The sequence below is a fragment of the Lycorma delicatula genome, chromosome 1, assembly GCF_047948215.1.
Source record: "Lycorma delicatula isolate Av1 chromosome 1, ASM4794821v1, whole genome shotgun sequence".
Classification (NCBI taxonomy): Eukaryota; Metazoa; Arthropoda; class Insecta; order Hemiptera; family Fulgoridae; genus Lycorma; species Lycorma delicatula.
The window spans coordinates 253,094,631-253,116,368 of NC_134455.1; the positions used below are offsets into that span (position 1 = coordinate 253,094,631).

At 29.0% G+C, this 21,738-nt stretch overlaps 1 protein-coding gene across 2 annotated transcripts in view; it reads left to right on the forward strand.

The window, feature by feature from the left end:
- Positions 1–21,350, forward strand: part of LOC142330463 (uncharacterized) — a 41,506-nt gene extending 20,156 nt beyond the window's left edge. For both annotated transcript variants that reach the window (XM_075375710.1, XM_075375717.1), the window contains 8 exons: positions 524–675; positions 3,412–3,532; positions 6,919–7,053; positions 10,117–10,245; positions 11,640–11,772; positions 19,779–19,895; positions 20,577–20,688; positions 21,188–21,350. In XM_075375710.1, the coding sequence (XP_075231825.1) occupies positions 524–675; positions 3,412–3,532; positions 6,919–7,053; positions 10,117–10,245; positions 11,640–11,772; positions 19,779–19,895; positions 20,577–20,688; positions 21,188–21,255 (967 nt within the window). In that variant the 3' untranslated portion in view covers positions 21,256–21,350. The remainder of the gene's footprint in view (positions 1–523; positions 676–3,411; positions 3,533–6,918; positions 7,054–10,116; positions 10,246–11,639; positions 11,773–19,778; positions 19,896–20,576; positions 20,689–21,187) is intronic.
- Positions 21,351–21,738: the final 388 nt, after the last annotated feature.

Here is a 21,738-nt window from a genome sequence, read left to right on the forward strand (position 1 = left end):
AGAAGTTTGAGCAAATGAAAAAAATGCCAAGTATGACCAGAATTTGAACTAAGAACTTTAAGATCGCAGATATATTCATACAATTTGATTAGTTGTCTTGACTTGATGAATAGCGCACTTCTAATTTGCAATTGGTAACACAGCTACTCATGATATGGCAGCCAGTCGTAATACCATATCCATTTATTTTGTTATTTTGGTTTTATATCAAAAACAATGATATTTTTGATTAAAAAACAGAACATTGGTATTTGCAACTTCATCCTTCTACAAATTCTAATTTTTTATATCATCATTTAACTAAGTTAGACTATATCAATGATATTTAATCATTTTTGGATAATTTTTCATTAGATATCTATTTGGAACATCTTTACAAATATTTTTGTTGGTATGGTAAAATCCTATTTACAATAAAAAAACAGTGTCATCATTAAATGAAATTTATTTTAAAATAGTATGACTTATACTTAAGATTTTAATCTCTTAATCATTGATTTTTAATTGATTTTTTTTTTTTTAGGTTACGTATAAGACCAAGAATAATGATAGACATATCTAACAGAGACTGTTCAGCAACAGTACTTGGATATAAAATTAAATATCCAATAGGTGTATCTCCTACAGCGATGCAAAAAATGGCTCATCCAGAAGGAGAATGTGCAAATGCTAGAGGTTTATTTATTTAAAACTTTAATTAATAATATACTTACACTGAGTTTAATGAATATCATGAAATATTAGACTTTGTAGAGCTGGCTGAATGGTTTTTAGTTTAGTTTTGTATTTTCGTACATCCACAGTCATAAGGCTGTTCCTTTTGCAACCCTGAACCTGTTTTTGGGTGGATCTTTAATTCCTTCTCCAGCAAAATTAAAGGTGGTAAATAAAAAATTGTTGATTAATCATATGCTATATGGATCCTGAATAAGAATACCTGTCACCTATCGGGTGACAGGCAGAATGAGCATCCCTTTGCAGGAAGGTAGATTTAAGCTTCCTCTGATGTTTCTGTTAATAAACAAGTCATAAATTCACTTTAACCAAGAGTTTTTCTTAGCAGTTAGCATTAACTTATGATGTACACCAACTATGAGAATAAACTTCATTAAAATAAAATAATAATAATTACTACTCTGCCGATCACAGTGGTGGAGTGGTAGCATCTCAGTCTCTCATCTGTAAGTCCTGGACTCTAATCTCGGTCAGGCATGGCATCTTTTATAACTATAAAATTTCCATTTCGTATTCTCACAGCACAAGTTTGAAGCTTATGTGATGAAATTAATCATAAATATAAAAAGATTCTTCTACATTAAAAAATATGTATCATACAAAACCATCTCATTCACTTTAGTTTTATAGGATCCTAGACTCACTTTCATTTTTTAATTTTTTTTCAATTTTGGCCACCTAAGGACCACAAACCAACTTTCATTTAGCTTTCAGTTTTATTCCATCAATGATTTCCCCACATTTTTTCATTCTTTCTAACCGTTTTTTCTCTTCTTTCTTGAATCCATTTTGCTTCTCCTTTTTTGAGAGAGGATTTATTATAGAATCTTTTCATTCTTTTCATTCTAAATTTTCTCTATTTTTAATATATTTGGTTGTTATCTGTTCTTCTTTTAAATCTTTAGATATTTTTGCAAACCATTTTAGTTCCATTTTTTATTTATGAAGCGGTCAAATATTTTCTTTGTTAATTTATTATCATTCATTTTCTGAAGGTGGCCATAGATATTGGAGTCTTTTTCTTTTGTGTAAAGAGAAGTTTTCAGTTTGTTCATATAGTTTTTCTTTGGATTGTATTTTCCAGCCTATCTTCTATCTTGTTTATTTCATAACAAAAATAAAATAAATATAAACATTTTCTACAAAAACTGGGACAGAACTAATCTTTTGATTCGAATACTCACAACTTTGTTGTTGTGGCATGATAGAATTTTTTCATTATTACTATACCTGAAATTATTTTGTGCCTAACTATGGAGAATCATTATTGGAATAAATTAAGTTTTACACCAATCAAACCTTAAAAAACTTAATACATTATAAATAAACCTTGCTATTTTTTAATTATTCTAAAAAAAACCAATTCATTTGAAAAACCCTATAGAAACAGTTCACGCAAAAACATTTCTTTTTAAAACTTTTTAAATTTCAGTTCACTGAGTTTTCAGTATCAGTTCGTAATGATATGAAGCAAATGTGAAACATTTCTTCAGTTTCACTTTTTGCTTTCCTGGCTATAACAATACAGATTCTATAGTATTTATACCTATAAAAGGATACCGTCTATAGTAACTATAGCTATAATGTATACAGAACGTAAAAAATTAAATCTAAAAAAAATTGGTCTTTTTTAAGTTTTGTACCTTAAGGAGACATTAAATAAATGGTTTTAATTAAAATGAAAAATCTGCATAGAAAAGTACTTGGTTATATACTTTTAAAATTGTTGTTAAGTGGAACTTTATTTTATACATTTGTATTAATACCAATGGTGCCAAATGCTTGGTAAATTGGTAGACATGTACTACCTTTACAGTGGGGAGGAAAGAATGTATAAAAGTTTTGCAAAAATTCAAAAAAGAGTGGGATTTTTTGACCAAAATAAAATTTATTAAATATTCACCCGCCCCAAAAAATGATGTATATATTTTTGTTTTTTTTTTCAAAATTTGGCTTCAGGAACTGAGTTTTTTGCTTCTATATTTTCTAAATCAATAGACCTTCAAACTGCTACAAAATTTGTTAGCTCATTGCAACCCATCATCAATCATTAATCAACATATCAACCAATCATTAGCTCATTGGTGATTACAAAAAATATTTATTTAATTTTTTAATAATTCTTTAAACATTTATTTTAAATTTAAATTCATCTCGAAAGTTATACATTGCATTTAGAATGTAAAAATTTTAATTTTTTGATAGCTCTTACTTTTTAGTATTTTTGGGAAAAAAATTATCAAAAGATATTCACCCCTTTCAAGAAAAGTTCAACCTTCTTTATTTATAATAAATTATGGTTATATCTTTGTACTTTTTAAAAACTTAAAAAGTTCTTTTTTAAATCCATTATCATCATTTAGGGATTATTTTCTTAAAAATTAATTTTACCCGATTGTATCCTGTTCAGTATGAGAGTTCCCAAAATTAAAAAAAAAGATTTAATGCTTAAATCATATTTTGTTAAAGCCACTAAAATAACTTAATACCCCTCCCTTGATGGGAGAGCTACCCCATCAAGGGATTTTTCTTTTCTTTTATGGTAATTATCCAAAATAGAATTTTAATATTTATTATCAGTATGATACAAGTTAATCTGGATCCTTTTTAGTTGAATTATAAATCATAATTAACTGTTGTATTGATATAACTAAGATTTTAAATTTCTTGTTTTAGCTGTTGGTGCATTTGGTTCAATATTTACTTTATCAACATTATCAACTAGTAGCATTGAAGAGGTTGCAAAAGCTGCACCAAACACTAATAAATGGTTTCAACTTTATATTTATAAAGATAGGTTAGTTATTTTAATATTCATTATCACAACTTTTATATTCATTATTACAACTCTGTACTTAAAAAAAATATTTATTATTTTTTTAAATAGTGACTATCTAAATTTAAATAAATTAGCTATATTGTTAATAGTTTTTCTATTCCATCATCACAAAATCAAATAGTTTCTTGAGCCACTCAGTTATAGCATTTTTTGACTTTATGATCATTTTCAAATGATAACCATCTAAAAATTATTTTAGTTTAGGAAAAACTAGAAAAATCTTTTTCATGAGCCTAATCAGGGTTGTAAGGTAACAACCCTGTAAGTATTACTTAATACTTATTTAAGTATCCTTAAATAAGGATACTTATTAAGTATCCTTAATAAGGTATTAAGGATACTTGACAATCAAATAGTTTAAATAAAATTTAAGATTATTGTGTTTCCATGCACAATTTATTGTATTGCCAATAAATCATTAATTATTAGTACTTGTTATTTTTTAATTTAATTTTTTTTTTTTTTTAATTTTAGCCACTTTGCTTTACGTTATTTCAATTCAACCTTTTTAGCTTCTTTTTCTTCCACATCTCCTTTTTAATTTCCTGTTTTTTTTTCTTTTCTTTCTTCTATCCAAGTACCCTTCTTCCATTGTTTTTGTTTTCCCTGGAAACCTACCATGTTTTACAATTTCTCTCTCAGTGGTGAACGTTCTTTGATATTCTTGCGTTACTTTCATTTCTTCCATGACTATTTCAGTTTCTTTGATACAGTTGTTATTGGTTTTAAGATTTTCAAAGTATGTAAATAATCTGTTTGCCAGACTGAAGATTCATTATTTGTAGGTAACTGTAGAATTACCCACCGGGTTGGTCTATTGGTAAATGCGTCTTTGCAAGTCAGCTGATTTGGAAATTGAGAATTCCAGCATTCAAGTCCTAGTAAAGGGAGAGTTTTATACGGATTTGAATAATAGATCATGTGTTCTTTGGTGGTTGGGTTTCAATTAACCACACATCTCAGAAATGGTCGACCTGAGACTTTAGAAGACTACACTTCACTTCACTCATACATATCATCCTCATTCATCCTCTGAAGTAATACCTGATTGTAATTCCCAGAGGCTAAACAGGAAAAAGGAAGGTAACCGCAGAAGGCAGTTCTTCTTCTTTTGATTACATCGAGTATTTTCTCTATATTCATTTACAATTCATGTACATATATCTTCTATATTCTTCTTTGTTTTTTTATGAACTCTAGGAGCTTTCTGAGTATCCTTTGTTATTTTATTTATATTTATTGATTATAGGTTTCTTGTTAAACATCAGACATTCAGCTGTTCATGTAGCTTCCGGACAAACAACTGTAGCATATTCTCTTAGTTTTAACATTCAATGATTTTAATTTATTATTATAGGTGTTCTTCGTTATTTGATATGTAAGTTCTATTTAATTGATTCTTGACTGTATGGCTTTCTTTTCAGAGACATTGACTTCAAATACATCTCTTAGGTACTTGAGTCTTTCAGTTTTGTCAATTTTCCCATATGCCATTATTATGTTTTTTGGGGGTTGATTTGGAGTTTGTTATGAATTCTTTTTTTTAGAAAGAGATCTGCAATTTTGTCTTTTATGCTCGTTCTTTTAGTAAGATTATTTGCTTCACTGATATATCTATTTAATCTAAAATCACAGCCAAATCATATGCAAACAAGGCATATGCTCATTTTTAAGTTGTTTTTCTTGTGTCCTAGTCTGATTTTGTCAGTAACTTTGTGTTCTTCCACTTTCTTCTCAATTCTCTAATAAATTTTCCAGTTCTCAGTTAAAAAGGAGAGATGAGAGCACTTTATCTTGTATTACCCATCTTTACCCCGAATAATTTTGAGATATACCCACAGAAATTTATTTTGGAGTGAGTATTTGTTAATATTTGTCTGAATATTTATTAGTTGTTTATTTTTAAATTATTTTTAATCATTTTATTTCATTTCTACTATTGTGACGCAATAAAGATCATTATTGCACAAATATGCTGGCTCAGCGTTATTACAATACAATGTAAAATAATTTGGTGCATCATTTCATATGTATTCTATGACAGATAGATAAATTTACAGGTATTTGACTTTCTTAGTAAGCTACTAACTTAGTAAGCTATGATCTACAAACATCTTTTGGAACAAAAGAGGAGAATAAAAATTTCTTGAATAAAAATAAATATTTTTATTCAAGTAATTTTTTATTAACAAGCCTATTTGATTTATTAGATGAGTTGCTTAAATTTATTTACCTCTTTATCCTTAAGTATTTCAGTCACAAAAGAGGGTCATCCAGTATGACCTTTATTATTTTTTTTTCTGTTAAGCCACTGTAAGTTATTACTTCAGAGAATGATATGTATGAATGTAAATGAAACGTAGTCTTGTAGAGTTTCAGGTCAACCATTCCTGAGATATGTGATCAATTGAAACCCAACCACCCAAAAACACCAGTATTCCTGATCTAGTATTCAAACCCGCATAAAAGTAACTGCATTTACTAGGATTTAAACCATAAACTCATGATTTTTAAATCAGATAATTACCAATGACAAATTTACTATTAGACCAACCCGGTGGAATATCCAGTATGATCTTTCTCTTTCTGTTTAGCCTCTTGAACCACCTTAAGTTATTACTTCAGAGGATGAATGAGGATGATAAGTATGAATTGTAAACGAAGTTTACTCTTGTGCTGTCTCAGGTCAACTATTCCTGAGATGTGTGGTTAATTGAAACCCAAGCAACAAAAAATATCAGTGTCCACGATCTAGTATTGAAATCCATATAAAAGTAACTGTCTTTACTAGGATTTGAACCTAGAACTCTTGACTTTGAAATCAGCTTATATGAGGAGTTCACCACAGACCAACTTGATGGGTTATCCAGTATGACCTGTGGGATGATTATCCCATCTTCCTTCATTGAACATAATGCATTATTTTTTTATCCTTGAAGTTTGTAGTGTGTTAAAAACAAGAAGCCTCACCAGAATTTGAAACCAGAACATTCTGGATAAATGCAAAGAGATTAGGAAACCACCATAGAAATTAGCAAAGTGGTAGCACATCTAATTGATTTTATAACCACATTACCATATTTAATATAGTTTTCCATAAATTTTTTCTCATTTAAAAATTCACTCACATTTAAACTTTCATATTTTTATAATTTCCTATTTTTCCACAGACTTTAATGCTTAGTAGAACAATAACAATGTATTTATCATAATAACATTTGGTTCAGTTTGAAATTTTCATTCACTGAAATTTTCTTTTCATTGTAAGCATATGATACTTAACATACGTAAATGTTTTTTTTTACTTTTTGTTTGATTATCCTATTTATTGTTACTTTTTTCAGAGATGTAACTAGAGAAATGGTATTAAGAGCAGAAAAAGCAGGTTTTAAAGCACTTGTATTAACTGTTGATGCTTCTGTATTTGGAACTAGATATGCTGATGTAAGAAATAAATTTCACCTACCTGCACATTTAAGGTCAGTCAAATTTAATTGATTTGTTTTCATCTATTTTTAATAGATTTACAACTTACATACACTCTGACATATATACTGGGAATATATCTCAGTGTGTATATATGTTTGTATATAATTCAATTCCAATATTTTACAGAAAAAATTATTTAAAAAAATTAAATAAAGAAGAGAAAAACACATCTAAAAAAAAATTTTCTTCCACAAAATAGGCTAGAATAGCATGTCAAATTAAGATGTTGACAAAGATAACATTAGTGAATAGCTTAAAGATGGTAAAAATGACCATGCATTTGAGATGGTAATTCGTGAAGAGATAGTTAAAATAAACATGAAGGAAGGGCACCATAAAGATCAAATATAACATAAAGCATAGAACTCCAACAGGCTGAAGGTCTGCACAAATATTTCGAAAGTCAGGAATAAAGTTCATTGTGCAAACAAACAAATAAATTTGATGAAAAGGAAGTGCTTTCAGTTTAAAAACACAATCACACAACACTTTTATTCATGTATATTTCCATCTTAAGTCACTTCTTACTTTTACTACACATATGTAAAAGAATTAACTTATTTATAACTGACAAATACAATAACAAAATAATTGTTTTTTCTAAGTTAATTATGTAATATAATATACACATAGAGTATATGTAAGCATATATAATACATATAGAAGTATGTACATTATACATAAAGAAAACGAACTGTTTCTGAGGGCAGTGATGTCAATAAACTGAAGATATTCAACAACAAATCGACTGAATTGACAACAATGTTTTGCTTTAGGTAACTCAATATGATCACTCCAGCATAAAAGTTCATCAATCCTTAGGACACTCACTTCAAATATTATTGTTGAAATATGTAAACATTTTCTAACGTAAATACATAATTTAATTTAATATCCGTTTTTATTTCATTTATAAAATGTTAGATGTCACAATTATATTTAGTCTGAAGCAGTTCAGTTTAAATTACTCATCAAGTTTAAGTACAATTTACCAAATTAAAAAGTTTGGAAATTAAAAAAATTATAATATTAAATTATAAATTTTTAAAATAAGTTATTCAAAATTTTAAACATTCTGTTAAAAAAATTACCAACTTAATTGTAAAAACTAAGATTTTTTTATAATTTATTACAAGTATGATAGTTAAATTTAATTTTTAACCATGTTTTTTGTGTTCATGTATAGTAACTAAAAAATATTTGCCAAAGTTAAACTTCCAGTAGTTACTAAAAGGAATTGAAAAAATGTATTTCTTAATTTTTGACTTTTTTTATTTATTTATGCCTGACTTTATCCAACAGGCACTTAAGGAATTATTGTGATACCACTGGACAGGAAACAGAATAGGTTACGATTCTATTTTTTCCCTACAATAACGCAAAAAATTACCTCTTTTTGTAAGAGAATATGTTGAGCTTCTAGTGCATTAATAAAATACATAGGATAGCACTTTAATGATCAAATGAACTGAGCATCAAACTAAATAGTTCATGAAAAGTTAAGTTTTAAAGTGTACCAGTGGTTTAAGATTAGTTTCTTAATGAAGTTACTTTTTATTAATAAATAATCTATACAATGGTATGTCATAGCTAATATTAAATATTTTTAATTTTTTTTTAAATAAATGGTTACTAATTAATATTTTTTTATACTGGGAAGGGATTTACATATAATCTTAGCATCCATCATGGGTTCATGGCTGTTAAAAGTGATATCAACACTACTTACTACTGGAATTGATGATATCATCATTATTATCAGAAAAAGCAACTTTAAATGATACTTTTTCTACTTCACATGCATTACATATGTCACAGCAACAAAAGAGATTACATACATATGAAGTATATACCCCTTTCTATTGTGAAACAATATACTATACCAATTCTGAACAAAGAAACATCTCTATAATACACAAAAAAAAGCAGCTAGTGACTTATATAGTTTTCCCAGCTATGATGGTCAAGTTATGCAATTAATTGTTTAGCTTGAAAGAAGCTAAAAAGAATTTTTTTTCATTTTGGGGGTACCTACACTCAAGGTGTAAGCATGGGTAAAATTATTTTTAAGAAAATAATCCCTAAGTGACAGTAATAGATTTAGAAAGTAACTTTTCATTAAAAAATACAATGATACAGTTATAATTTTATAAATAAATTTGTAAATTTTCTAGGAAGGGATTAAAATCTTTTGCTATTTTATCCAGAAATACTAAAAAGTATGAGCTATCAAAAAATTAAGATTTTTACATTTTAAATACAATGAGTAACTTAGGAAATGTCATTAAATTTAAAATAAAATAAAAACATTTCTTTTTTAATTTACAAACAAATATATTTTTGTTATTGCAGATCATCGGAGCGGGATGAGAAAAAACTAAAAACGTTTTTAGTGGTTTGAAGTCCTATTGATGTAGAAAATATAGATGCAGTAACACTTCTATAACTTATAGATGCTTTTACAATTTCTATAACATAGATAAACTTATAAACTTCTTTATTGAAACAAGATATAGTTATAAAAAAGGAAACATATATAGTCATTTTTTGACTATAAATATTAAATAAAAATCTTTGGAAACTTGTAGTCTCTATGAAAAGACTTCATCTTCTGGTGTCCCAATAAAGATTATAAATTTTATTTCAGCCAAAATACCCCACTCCTTTTTCCAAAATATTAATACATTCTTTTCACCCCAAAGATAGTACTTGTCTACCAATACCAAGTTCAAAGTAAATTGGTCCATGAGCTCCAGAGTTATAAGACCAAATACAGTATATATATATACATATGTAGACATATGCACAAATATCTGTCTGACAAAAATAATTTTTTTGGATTTCGAAGCATTGGAATAAAAAACGTTTTTCTCAGCTTGTTTACAATTTACTTAAATCTACATTTTTAAAAATGTATCTTTATGGCACAAAACTTAAAAAAAGAGCAATTTTTTTATCGATCTGTATACTTTGCTATTATAGCTATTAGCAGCATATATTTCTATAACCAGGAAAGTAAAAATTCAATAACTATTAGTTTTTTCTGATTACAGGCTTGCCAATTTTGAAGGATTGAAATCAAACAAGATAAATCATGCAGAACAAAATTCTGGCTTAACTGAATATGTTAACAAACTTTTTGATAGTTCATTATCTTGGAAAGATATTAAATGGTTGAAAGAGTAAGTTTGTTTTTTTCTTCCTCTCTCTAGTTAATAGTAGTGAGGAAACAGAAACACAGGAAGATGGAGAAATTACCCAGAAACATTTGTTATGTACGAATGAAGTTTTGAGAGTAAAATTAGATGATTCGACAATAATCTGTGAGTTCTTTCTGATTTTTTTTATAAATCTGCATGGACATCCATTATGGGTTCAGTGGGTCCATAAAATAATGATTGGGTTTCAAACAGTCATATTTTAGGAATATAGCATGATAGAGTTATAAAGTATACATCCAAATGAAGAGAAACTCTCCAAGAATCTTTCCTGTTCAGTAGATTTCAACATGTACTCCTTTAGTTGCCTTACACATAGTACTTATTCAGCAGAGAAGATCCAGTATGATGTATGAAGCAGATTTTATGATCAGTTTTTTAATGACCAAATTTCTTATTTGAACAAGAAATGCTTCTGTCTTTATATAACCCCACAAATAAAACTCCATAGTGGCAAGATCTAGAGACTATGGTGAACTAGGTTAACCAGCCTTCTTGTCCGACCTGTTAATAGGAAAGTATTTTGTTTGTGTAATTCTGTATGAACGTGGAAGAACTCCATCTAACTGGAGAATGGAATTCTTCTCCAGTATTTGGATCACTGCATATTCTCCTAACAAATTCAGGAAGATGTTTTATTCAACCATTTATGCCACATAATCTATTACAAAAATAAAATATAAAAATATGATGTAGTTTGTATAAAACTAACATCATATTACTTTTGTTGATTATTGCGAACTAATATCAAAGTTTGTTGAACTGACACATCTCTTTTACCCAGGAAGAATAATGTACTGGTGGTACCAAACATCATCTTCACATGTTCCTTTAACACTTTATACATAAGATGAGTATACCATAACTGGCTTAATGGATTGAATGGATCTAACAAGGAAAAGGCATCTACTTTTTTTATAGGAGGTCTCTAGTGAGCTGATTATCTCCTTCCCATCCTTACCATTTGTTTCTTTTTCTTTGATGAGTGCCATTTTCTTTAAGTTGGATAAGATATTGCCCACCTTGGCATCATCCATAGTTTCTCATCTGGTATAATGCTGAAACCTTGTATTTGTGGAATTGTACAAGATTTCATAAATAATTTATGACCTTAAACAAGGTCATTCAGTAGGGTTGAATGAAAAGTCAAGTGATTGCAGTACTAAATAGATAAAGTCAGACTTTCAGTTTCTCATAAAATTGGATTAAAATCTAATTAATATTTGTTTGGTTTTAAGCAGAATATGTAGTCAGAATTTGAGCCTGTCTCCAAACATTTTATACTTCACTTTAAAAACAAGATTTTACTCTATTATAATAAATGCAAAATATAAACTTTATCTGTACTTGTTTTCTAGTATTACAAAACTGCCATTAGTATTAAAAGGTATTCTAACGCCAGAAGATGCTATAATTGCCGCAGATCTTGGTGTAGCTGCAATTTTGGTATCAAATCATGGAGCTCGACAACTGGATACAGTACCTGCTTCTGTGAGTTATTTTATTCAAATCTGTTACATTACTCAATTTTATTTATTGCTGACTTAATAAAACTTTTAGCTTTCAGCACATTACGTCATTTATAATTGTAGCTTTATATCTAGTCTTTTTTTTTGGCTTCAGCTCTCCAATATTCCCTATCTAGTAGTACTCGTTTCATTTCGGTATACCCCCTACATCCTACATCCCTAACAATTTGTTTTACATATTCCAAATGTTGCCTACCTACACAATTTTTTCCTTCTACCTGTCCCTCCAATATTAAAGCGACTATTTCAGGATGCCTTAATATGAGGCCTATAAGTCACTCTTCTTTTAACTATATTTTTCCAAATGCTTCTTTCTTCATCTATTTGCCACAACACCTCTTCATTTGTCACTTTATCCACCCATCTGATTTTTAACCTTCTCCTGTAGCACCACATTTCAAAAGCTTCTAATCTTTTCTTCTCAGATACTTTGATCGTCCAAATTTCACTTCCATATAAAGCGACACTCCAAACATATACTTTCAAAAATCTTTTTCTGACATTTAAATTAATTTTTGTTGTAAGCAAATTATATTTCTGAGTGAAGGCTTGTTTCGCCTGTGCTATTCAGCATTTTATATCGCTCCTGCTTCGTCCATCTTTAGTAATTCTACTTCCCAAATAACAAAATTCTTATACCTCCACAATCTTCTCTCTTCCTATTTTCATATTCAGTACTCCATCTTTGTTATTTCTACTACATTTAATTACTTTGATTACTAATGATTCATTATCACTAATGGTCGCTATCAATGTCTGCTCCGTGGTAAGTTTTGCCGTCAATGAGTTGATTTCTAAATCTTTGCTTAACTATGATATAATCTATCTAGTACCTTGCAGTATCGCCTGGCTTTTTCAATGTGTATATTCTTCTATTATTATTATTACTAAACTGGGTGTTGGCAATTACCAAATTATACTTCGTGCAAAACTCTTTAAGTTGGTATCCTCTTTTATTCCTTTTGTCCAGTCTGTTATCACCCAGTATATTTCCTTCCTTGCCTTTTCCAATGCTTGCATTCCGATCTCTAACTATTATTAAATTTTTATCTCCTTTTATGTGTTAATTGCTTCATCAATTTCTTCGTATATACAGTCTACCTCATCATCATCATGGGCGCTTGTAGGCATATAGATGTTAACAATCGTTGTTGGTTTAGGTTTTGATTTTATCCTTATTACAATGATTCTATCGCTATGCATTTTGAAATAGTCTACTCTCTCCTACCTTCTTGTTCATTACGAATCCTACTCCTGCCTGCCTATTATTTGAAGCTGTGTTAATTATTCTAAAGTCACTTGAACAAAAGTCGCCTTCCTCTTCCCACCGAACCTCACTAATTCCTTTTACATCTACATTTATCCTATCCATTTTCCTTTTTAAATTTTCTAACCTACCAACCTTTTTTAAACTTCTAACATTCCACGCTCCGACTCGTAGAATGCTATTTTTTAATTTTCTGGTCACCCCTTCCTTAGTAGTCCCCACTCAGAGATTTGAATGAGGGACTAGTTTACCTCCGGAATATTTTACGAAGGAAGGTGCCTCCATCATTGCTATATGAAAATGCAGAGGGCTACATTTTCTTGGAAAAAAGGCAGCTGTAGTTTTCCATTGCTTTCAGCTGCGCAGTACTCAGAGGACTGAGTGATGTTGATATGGCCATTTAAATCGTCCTGACTCATGCCCTTAACAACTACTGAAAGAGCTGCTGCCCTCTTTCAGGAATCATTCCCTAGTCTGGCTCTCAACAGATACCTCTCTGATATGTTTGTACCTTCGGCCCAGCTACTCTATATCACTGAGCACTCAAGCCCCATCACTAACGGCAAGGTCTCATGATTCATAGAGGCAGTTATATCTAGTATATGTCATTTAAAATTTTTCAATAATAATAATTTTCTTTACAGAAAAACTAGCAGAGATGTATTAAGAAAAATTTGGTATTCAAAGAATGAATGACAGTAAGAAAAAAATTGAGATAGTTTTTAGCAATGATAAAAAACAATCAATGCATATATCTAGGAATAAGCAGTCTGATACAAATGCATTTCATTTATATATATATATATATATATATATTAATTTATTTTGAAAACTCAAATAATTCATCAACATATTGACCACTAGGCTAAATAATTAAAAAAATAACTACAAAATACAGTAATAGAAAAAACTAAAAGAATATAAATATATATAAAAAATATACCGGGTGATATTTAACTATGGAAACAGTTTATACTGCATATTTGAGAGATATTTGGAGGCAGAAAGAAATAGGGTTTTACTTAATTAAAAAAAATCTATATTATGGTTTTTCATTTTTGTCCACTATCATGAATCAAATTTAATTCTTTTAAATATGAAACATGATTTTGATTTAAAATTTTACAAGAAAAATAATGATGAAACCTGGTTTTATGTTAATGCCTTCGTTATCAAGTTATAAGCTTTCAAAGTTGCAATGTAGGAAATGTTGTGTAAACAATAAAGCTGGGTAAAACGCGCTGCTTGAGCAATTTTATTGCATTTTACATTCACAATGCATATAATGATGAACTTTAAATAGTGCTATAATATTAATGATACTAATATACAATAACAAATAATTAATTAAACATCAAATTAAACGACTGTATCAGCTGATATTTACTAAATAAAAATTAACTTCCAGTGTTAATATGAACTATTTTTTGTTACTCTTCGTAAATGAAACAAATCAGCAGTAAATACTTATTTAAAAATAACGTATTACAAGTTTAGTTAAGTAAATCAGCTGTTAATTTACAACAATGCACTATGTATTACGTTGAAACAATGCAACTTAGAAACTACTAATTTTCAGCTTTTTTTTTACTTCTACATATTTCCAATGTTAAAATTTGATAGTGCTAGTAAAAATTAAGTTATAGGCCTAGTTATTAAAATTTGTTTTTTGGTGAAAGTTTTATTAATTTCCTCTTTCATTTATTCAGTTTTATTAAATATTAAATCTTCAAATAACAATACCTTCTTTAAGTGAAACTGAAAGAATAACTCTGTTGATGATGTCCAGATATAAGTTCAGAATTCGGCTTTTACAAGAGGTATGTAATTTATTTAAAAGTAAATTTCCAAACAGAGAACCAATAAGTAAAGCCTCTGTGATCAAGACAATACAGCGATTTGAAAAACCCAGTACTGCAAAGAATCGTCCTCGCACCGGTAGACCAAAAACTGTCACAACAGATGTAAATTCATTTGATGTATACAGACCTTTTTTGAAGACCCTCATGCATTAATTCAGAATGCTGCTGTCCAACACGCCATCAGTTATTTTTCAGTTCAAAGATTTCTTAAAACAAATAAATTTCATCGTTATAAGCTACACCTGGTGCAAGAACTTTCAGAAGATGATTTTGACACCTGACTTGAGTACAAGTATTGTGATACTATAATGCAAAAATTAGATATAGACCCAGATTTTTCTAATTCAATAATATTTACTGATGAAGTGAATTTTATGTTAAGTGCTCATGTGAATAAGCAAAACTGTTGATAGTGGAGAGAAAGTAATCCCAGGTGGATGTTGGAAGGTCATACACAGCACCTTCAGAAAGTGAACATTTGGGCAGGAATCGTTGGTCATTGTGTTAGAGCCTTTTATTTTAGATGACAATCTTACAGGAGATGCTTACTGCAAATTGTTAGCCAATAGGATTTTTATCAAATATCCGGGAAAATGTTGGTAAAGAATTAAATAAGGTATGGTTTCAGCAAGGTGGGACACCAACTCATATTATATTATTATCTAAGTGCACACAGCAAGTTTTAAATGAATAATTTCCAGATCCCTGGATAGGTCGTAGAGGAGTCATAGAATGGCCTGCCAGGTTTTCAGACCTGTCTCTTCTGGATATTTTATTTTTGAGTACCTGAAACATAAATTATACAGAAGAAAACCAGCAGACAATGACAGATTGAAAAGAAGAATAATTGACGAATCTGCTCCTGTACCATGAGACATAATACAAGTTACAACCAGATATTACTTGAGGTTAGCACACTGCCAGAGGGGAAGCATTTCGAACATTTGTTGTAGAATAGTATTCTTTCAAAATTTATTTCATTAGTAATTGGTTTATTTGAAAATCGATTAAAAAATAGTCGAGTTATGGCAGAAAATTGATGTAACTATGTGTCTGTTTTCATGTCCTCCACTTTACGTTCAATTTGATAAAATATTAATTTGTTTTATTTATTGTTAATTCTAGTATTGTAAATTAGTATCAAATTAAGTAATAATTTTCTCACAAAAATAGACCTAAAATTATGACACAAAATTACAACATCAATTTTTCCCATAACTCGACTATTTGTTAACTAATTTAAAAAATACTGTGTAATTTTGTTCAAAATAAAAGGCTTAATATTTTAGAAAATAACATAAATTTTGATAAAACTAATATTTATGGAGATTAAAAAATATACATGATCGCCATATTGTAATTTCCAAAGTTTTTAAGTCCTGATTTTTTGCTAATTTTAAAACTTTATTACCAAGACGCTTACCAAATATTAATGTGATTCATCTATTCGAACAAGATATAAATTGTTATATAAAAATAACAAAATGGCGGACAGCAGGAGAACGAAGGAGAAGTTGTCATTTTTCCTAAGGATATTTTTTGTTTAGTTTTACAAGTAGAATCCGAAAAACTACAGCTAGTTCACCATTTTAGAATCCAATGTCTATATTTACTCGTAGTAATAAAATAGCTGTTTGATTAGTAATTGTCTAATTGAAAATTTTTTTATGTTACTCTTCATTAAGTTTTGTTTTACACTAATCTCTTTACTTCAACCATAATTAACATATCCTATATCATCAGCATTGAGAGCTGCATTGAAAGGGTCAATAGAAGAAGCGAGGAGGTGAAGGAGAAAAAACGATGAAATTAATAGAGATGAGATGAAGACAGGAAACTATAAGGAGTGAAGGTGAGGCTTGAGACAAAACTGAGTGGATACAGCAATGATGTAAGACCTGCTGCCAATCAGAACACAATATGATGATGTCATCAACAATGTTTTATGGATTCTAAGAATTTACTTATATTTTTCCTCTGTAACTCCTTTCTTTTTCCTGTTTAGCCTCTGGTAACTACCGTTTAGATAATACTTCAGAGGATGAATGAGGATGATGTGTATGAGTGTAAATGAAGTGTAGTCTTGTACATTCTCAGTTCGACCATACCTGAGATGTGTGGTTAATTGAAACCCAACCACCAAAGAACACCGGTATCCACGATCTAGTATTCAAATCCGTGTAAAAATAGCTGGCTTTACTAGGACTTGAACGCTGGAACTCTCGACTTCCAAATCAGCTGATTTGGGAAGACGCGTACACCACTAGACCAACCTGGTGGCTCATTTCCTGTGTAACTAAATGTCTGTACATTCGTCCTCCATTATCTAATTAACTTAATTTGAATGTCTTATTATAATAAGACATATTATAGGTCTTAAAACTAGGTTGGTGGATCTATATGATCCATCAATCTAGTTTCTCTCTAACTTTAATGTGCCACAAAAGTCTCTTCTTTCTCATTCACCTAGAGATCTCTTTTGATTTTACTTTTAAATTACAATATTTTAATGTTAATGATAATGATAATGAATATTAATAATAAATGTAAGGTGGTTGTAATTATAAGCAAAAAATATTATTACCAGTCAGCAGATATTTGCTAGCTGGTATTTTTAATCCTGATAACTGACCTAATCTAAAAGCAGCCACCATGCTTGCACTATATGATTTTGAGTTTAGGATATCTTCTTATTGTAAAATGTTACAGATTTTATTAAATCTAAGGCAAAACAAAACATTATTCAGAAATTAAAAGTTGTCATTATAGAAATTTATAATACCTTTTTATTTGTTGATATATTGTCAAATAGAAAATTTTGGCACTGTCTTTTCTTTTGTTTTGAATTCACTCACCTAGGGGTATGTTAGATCAAGTTATTTCCTCATGTGTAGTTTTTCTTCCAATATAATTTCATTCATTTTGAGGTGGCTTTCTTCCTTTCATCTGACTTCTTGGATCCCCTTTTGACTGAGACGTTTTCATGAAATCTTAGGTCTTCATTTTTCAATTTCTGATATTTTGTCTGTCAATGATGTTGTTTTGACTGATTTTTAGTTCTTTCATGTTTTATTGAGTGTTTCTGAACCAGTTTGTTTTGGTTTTACTGTTCATGAAGAAGTCGAAAATCTGTTTAATCAATCTGTTTTGGCTTGTCTTTTTGATGTGGCAAAAATAGCTGATTGTTCTTTTCCCTACCATGTTGGATAGTTTGTTGATTTTCCTGTGTAGTTCATTGTTTAATATCAGTCAATATAGAATTTCAGTCCAAGGATTTTTCTTTCTTATCTTTCCAATTTGTTCTTTTCTGTTTAGTGTTAGCATTTCAGCTGTATTCAGAGCTTCTGGTTTTATTACTGTTCTGTGGTGAGTTTGTTTAGAGTTCCAGGAAAGTGAGTTTTTGTTGTATGTGTTTTTGATTAGCTTGAATGCTAGCTCCACCTTCTGCAGTTTGTTTTTCATCTATCTCTTTTCAGATGCATTCCAGCTTATTCATTCTTATAGATACTTGAAGCGGTCTAATTTTTAATCTTGTGGTTGACTATTTCAAGTTACTACGGTACACTTTTTATGCTGGTAATGCATTTTACATTTGGTTTTTTCAACAAAAAAAAGTGTTGAATCTGTTCCTGGCTGCTTGGGTTTGAAAATACCAGATTTGCAGTTCAGCTTCTTTATTACCTTTGTGTTTACTCTTTTTTTCTGTAAAGTCTGGAACTGCAAAAATGGGAGTTTTTACAAATTGGTTTTCTGTATATTTTTTAATGTATGTTTCAAGCCTAGTTTCTCATGGAATAAATATTAAAAATTTTTTGTAAACTTTGTCAAGTATAATTGGTGGTCATGTAAAATTTGCTAGTCAACTTAAGTAAAAGATTATTATATTTTTAGAATCAAAGGTTATATTAATTAATCAATATATTTAAATTAAAAAAAAAGTTAAAAAAAAGGGGATAACGTATGATGTGAACCAATGTGCCTTCCCCTAAGATCCACATATTTCATTAATTAAAATTTAATTTGGCTATAACTCTGGAATCAATGAAAATAATTACCACTTATCTCATACATCTTGAATATCTCTCAATGAGGGCTGTTACTACAGTTAAGAAAAAGTCCAAAATTCAAATTTTTTTTTAGTTAGGGCTTTTTGGACACTTTTGGTTCAGTCAATTGCAATCAAAACAGAGGTGCACAACTAGATGTTACAACAGTCCTAAATACAAAATTTCAACATCCTACAGCTAATAGTTTTTGAGTTATGCAAGATGCTTATGCACGTACATATTACATATATACGTACATACATACATATATACAGACGTCCGGCTGAAACTAGTCAAAATGGATTCAGGGATGGTCAAAATGGATATATCCGTTATATAAATCTGGAAACCAAAATTTTTCATTATCACAATACTTCCTTTACTTCATACAAGAAGTAAAAAGTAATACATATTCCCATACTTTCTCTGGAATGCATTTTTTGGAGAAAAGTTTCTGTGAAAAATGTAGATTTTTTCCAAATTCACATTCATTCAGATAGATTTTCATGCTTGGTAGTAGGTTTTCTTATGTGATTTCTCTGTTTACATTTCTGAACCTTTTGATTTTTTTTACATGGGCTGTGTTTTACAAGTTGTGTTTTTAAAACAGTCAACAGCTTAATAACACTTAATTTGATGCCTTCCAAAAGTATTACAAAAAACCGAAAAAGTATCACTTTCAACTTTTTAGTAAGGTTTTTCCTTAAGTTAATTTAAAAAAAATTATTTAATCAAACAGTGTTATCATATACATCATGTTTTAATAGTATTTTTATTTATTTACTTGTTTTAGATTGAAGCTTTACCTGAAATAGCAACTGCTGTCGGAAATCGTTGTGAAATATACTTAGATGGTGGTATACGTTATGGAACTGATGTATTTAAAGCTTTAGCGCTTGGTGCAAAAATGGTATAAATTTATTTATTTTTGTTATTATTTTTTTTTTACTAATGTTTATAATTTTTTTCTTACTAAGTAGATCTGTAAAATGTTGGTGGGATTTCAAACATAGTTTTGGAACATGAAGTATATGTCACAATGAAATGAAACTACAAGTTTTTGATAAGTAAACAATTACGGTATCAGCGAATATACATTTTGTTACAGGATTTTAAATATCATGATTACTATGAAGAGGACGGTTCAGTGTGTTTCCTGGTTTACAAAGTTTTAGAAGTTAATCTTGTTATGTATTGATATTTTTAAGTGTTCAGTGAAAAACCACCATATGGAAATAACATTTGCTTAAGAGAAAAACAGTTTATAGAATAGACAGCCTAATGAAGTGGTCAAATCCAGGAGGACTATTAATGTCTGACAGTGCTCTAAGAACAGAAGACCAGTAAAGAAAATCTGAAAATGACATTGTCAGAGAATACAAATAACAACATTATCTGTAGAGAGAAAATGAAGAGGTATTGGAAAGAAAAGAAACAGCAAAAAAGAAAGAAGTGATGAAGATTGGAATGTGATCCTCAACTAACAAACATTGAAAATAAAAATAAAAATGCAATAAATGTTATTTGAAATAAAAATATTTTTCATTCAGAAATTTTTTTTCTGAATCATTCGTTTCTATTTTGATTTTAGGTTTTTGTTGGAAGACCAGCTGTATGGGGGTTAACACATAGTGGAGAAGAAGGTGTTACAAATGTCCTTAACATTTTAGGTCGGGAGTTTGATGAAACACTGGCTTTAACAGGTAAGAATATTTGACTTATTTATTACAGTAAAATATAATAACTATTATTAAATAGAACTAAGATAGCTGTAATTTTTTGTATGTTCGTTTTCTCATATTTCAAAAGTTCAAAACAATTTTAAAAAAAAATTGATTTATCTGCTAAGGTTAAATTTTACATCGTCCTGCATCATATTTTGACCAATTTTTGCATTTTTTGATACTTATGGTTTTTTTAAATCACTTAAAAATTAATTAACTTAGATACTTGTAACAAAACCATTTTATTCTATACAAAAATTAACCATAGAACAAAAACAAATTACAAATATTACCATAGAACATATTTACTTAAATAAATTTATTGCAATATCTTAATTTTTCCTTTTATTTTATTTTTCCTTCTTTTTTTTTAATCAAATATTAAACACAAATTAATTTAATTATTATTATTAATATAGAATTATGAAAACACTTAAATAAGGTACAGAAAAAAAAGTTTTATTTTTTTCTGTTTCAGGTTGCAAGTCCGTTTCTGATATAAAGAAAAGTATGGTTGTGCATGAAAGTACATATAGTAAACTTTAAAGGTTCATTAATGTGTATTTTATTTATACTGAAAGTATTTGATGTACATAATAAAAAATAATTTGTATGTAAATAAAATATATATAACCTTTGTATAGATGGCTTTTCTTTTATCTAAAATATTTATTTTTATACTCAACAGAACAATTTCTTAAAATCCTTCTCCACCTACAAAGAACAAGGCTTATTAGGAAGTTTGCTCAATAATTAAGGAGAGAAATGGCAACAGCAGAAAAACTGTTTAATAGAATAAATTGAAACTGTCTGACGTTCAAGTTGGCATCCATTAAATTGAAAAATTTTTTTCTTTTTTGTCTTCAGTCATTTGACTGATTTGATGCAGCTCTCCAAGATTCCCTATCTAGTGCTAGTCGTTTCATTTCAGTATACCCTCTACATCCTACATCCCTAACAATTTGTTTTACATATTCCAAACGTGGTCTGCCTACACAATTTTTCCCTTCTACCTGTCCTTCCAATATT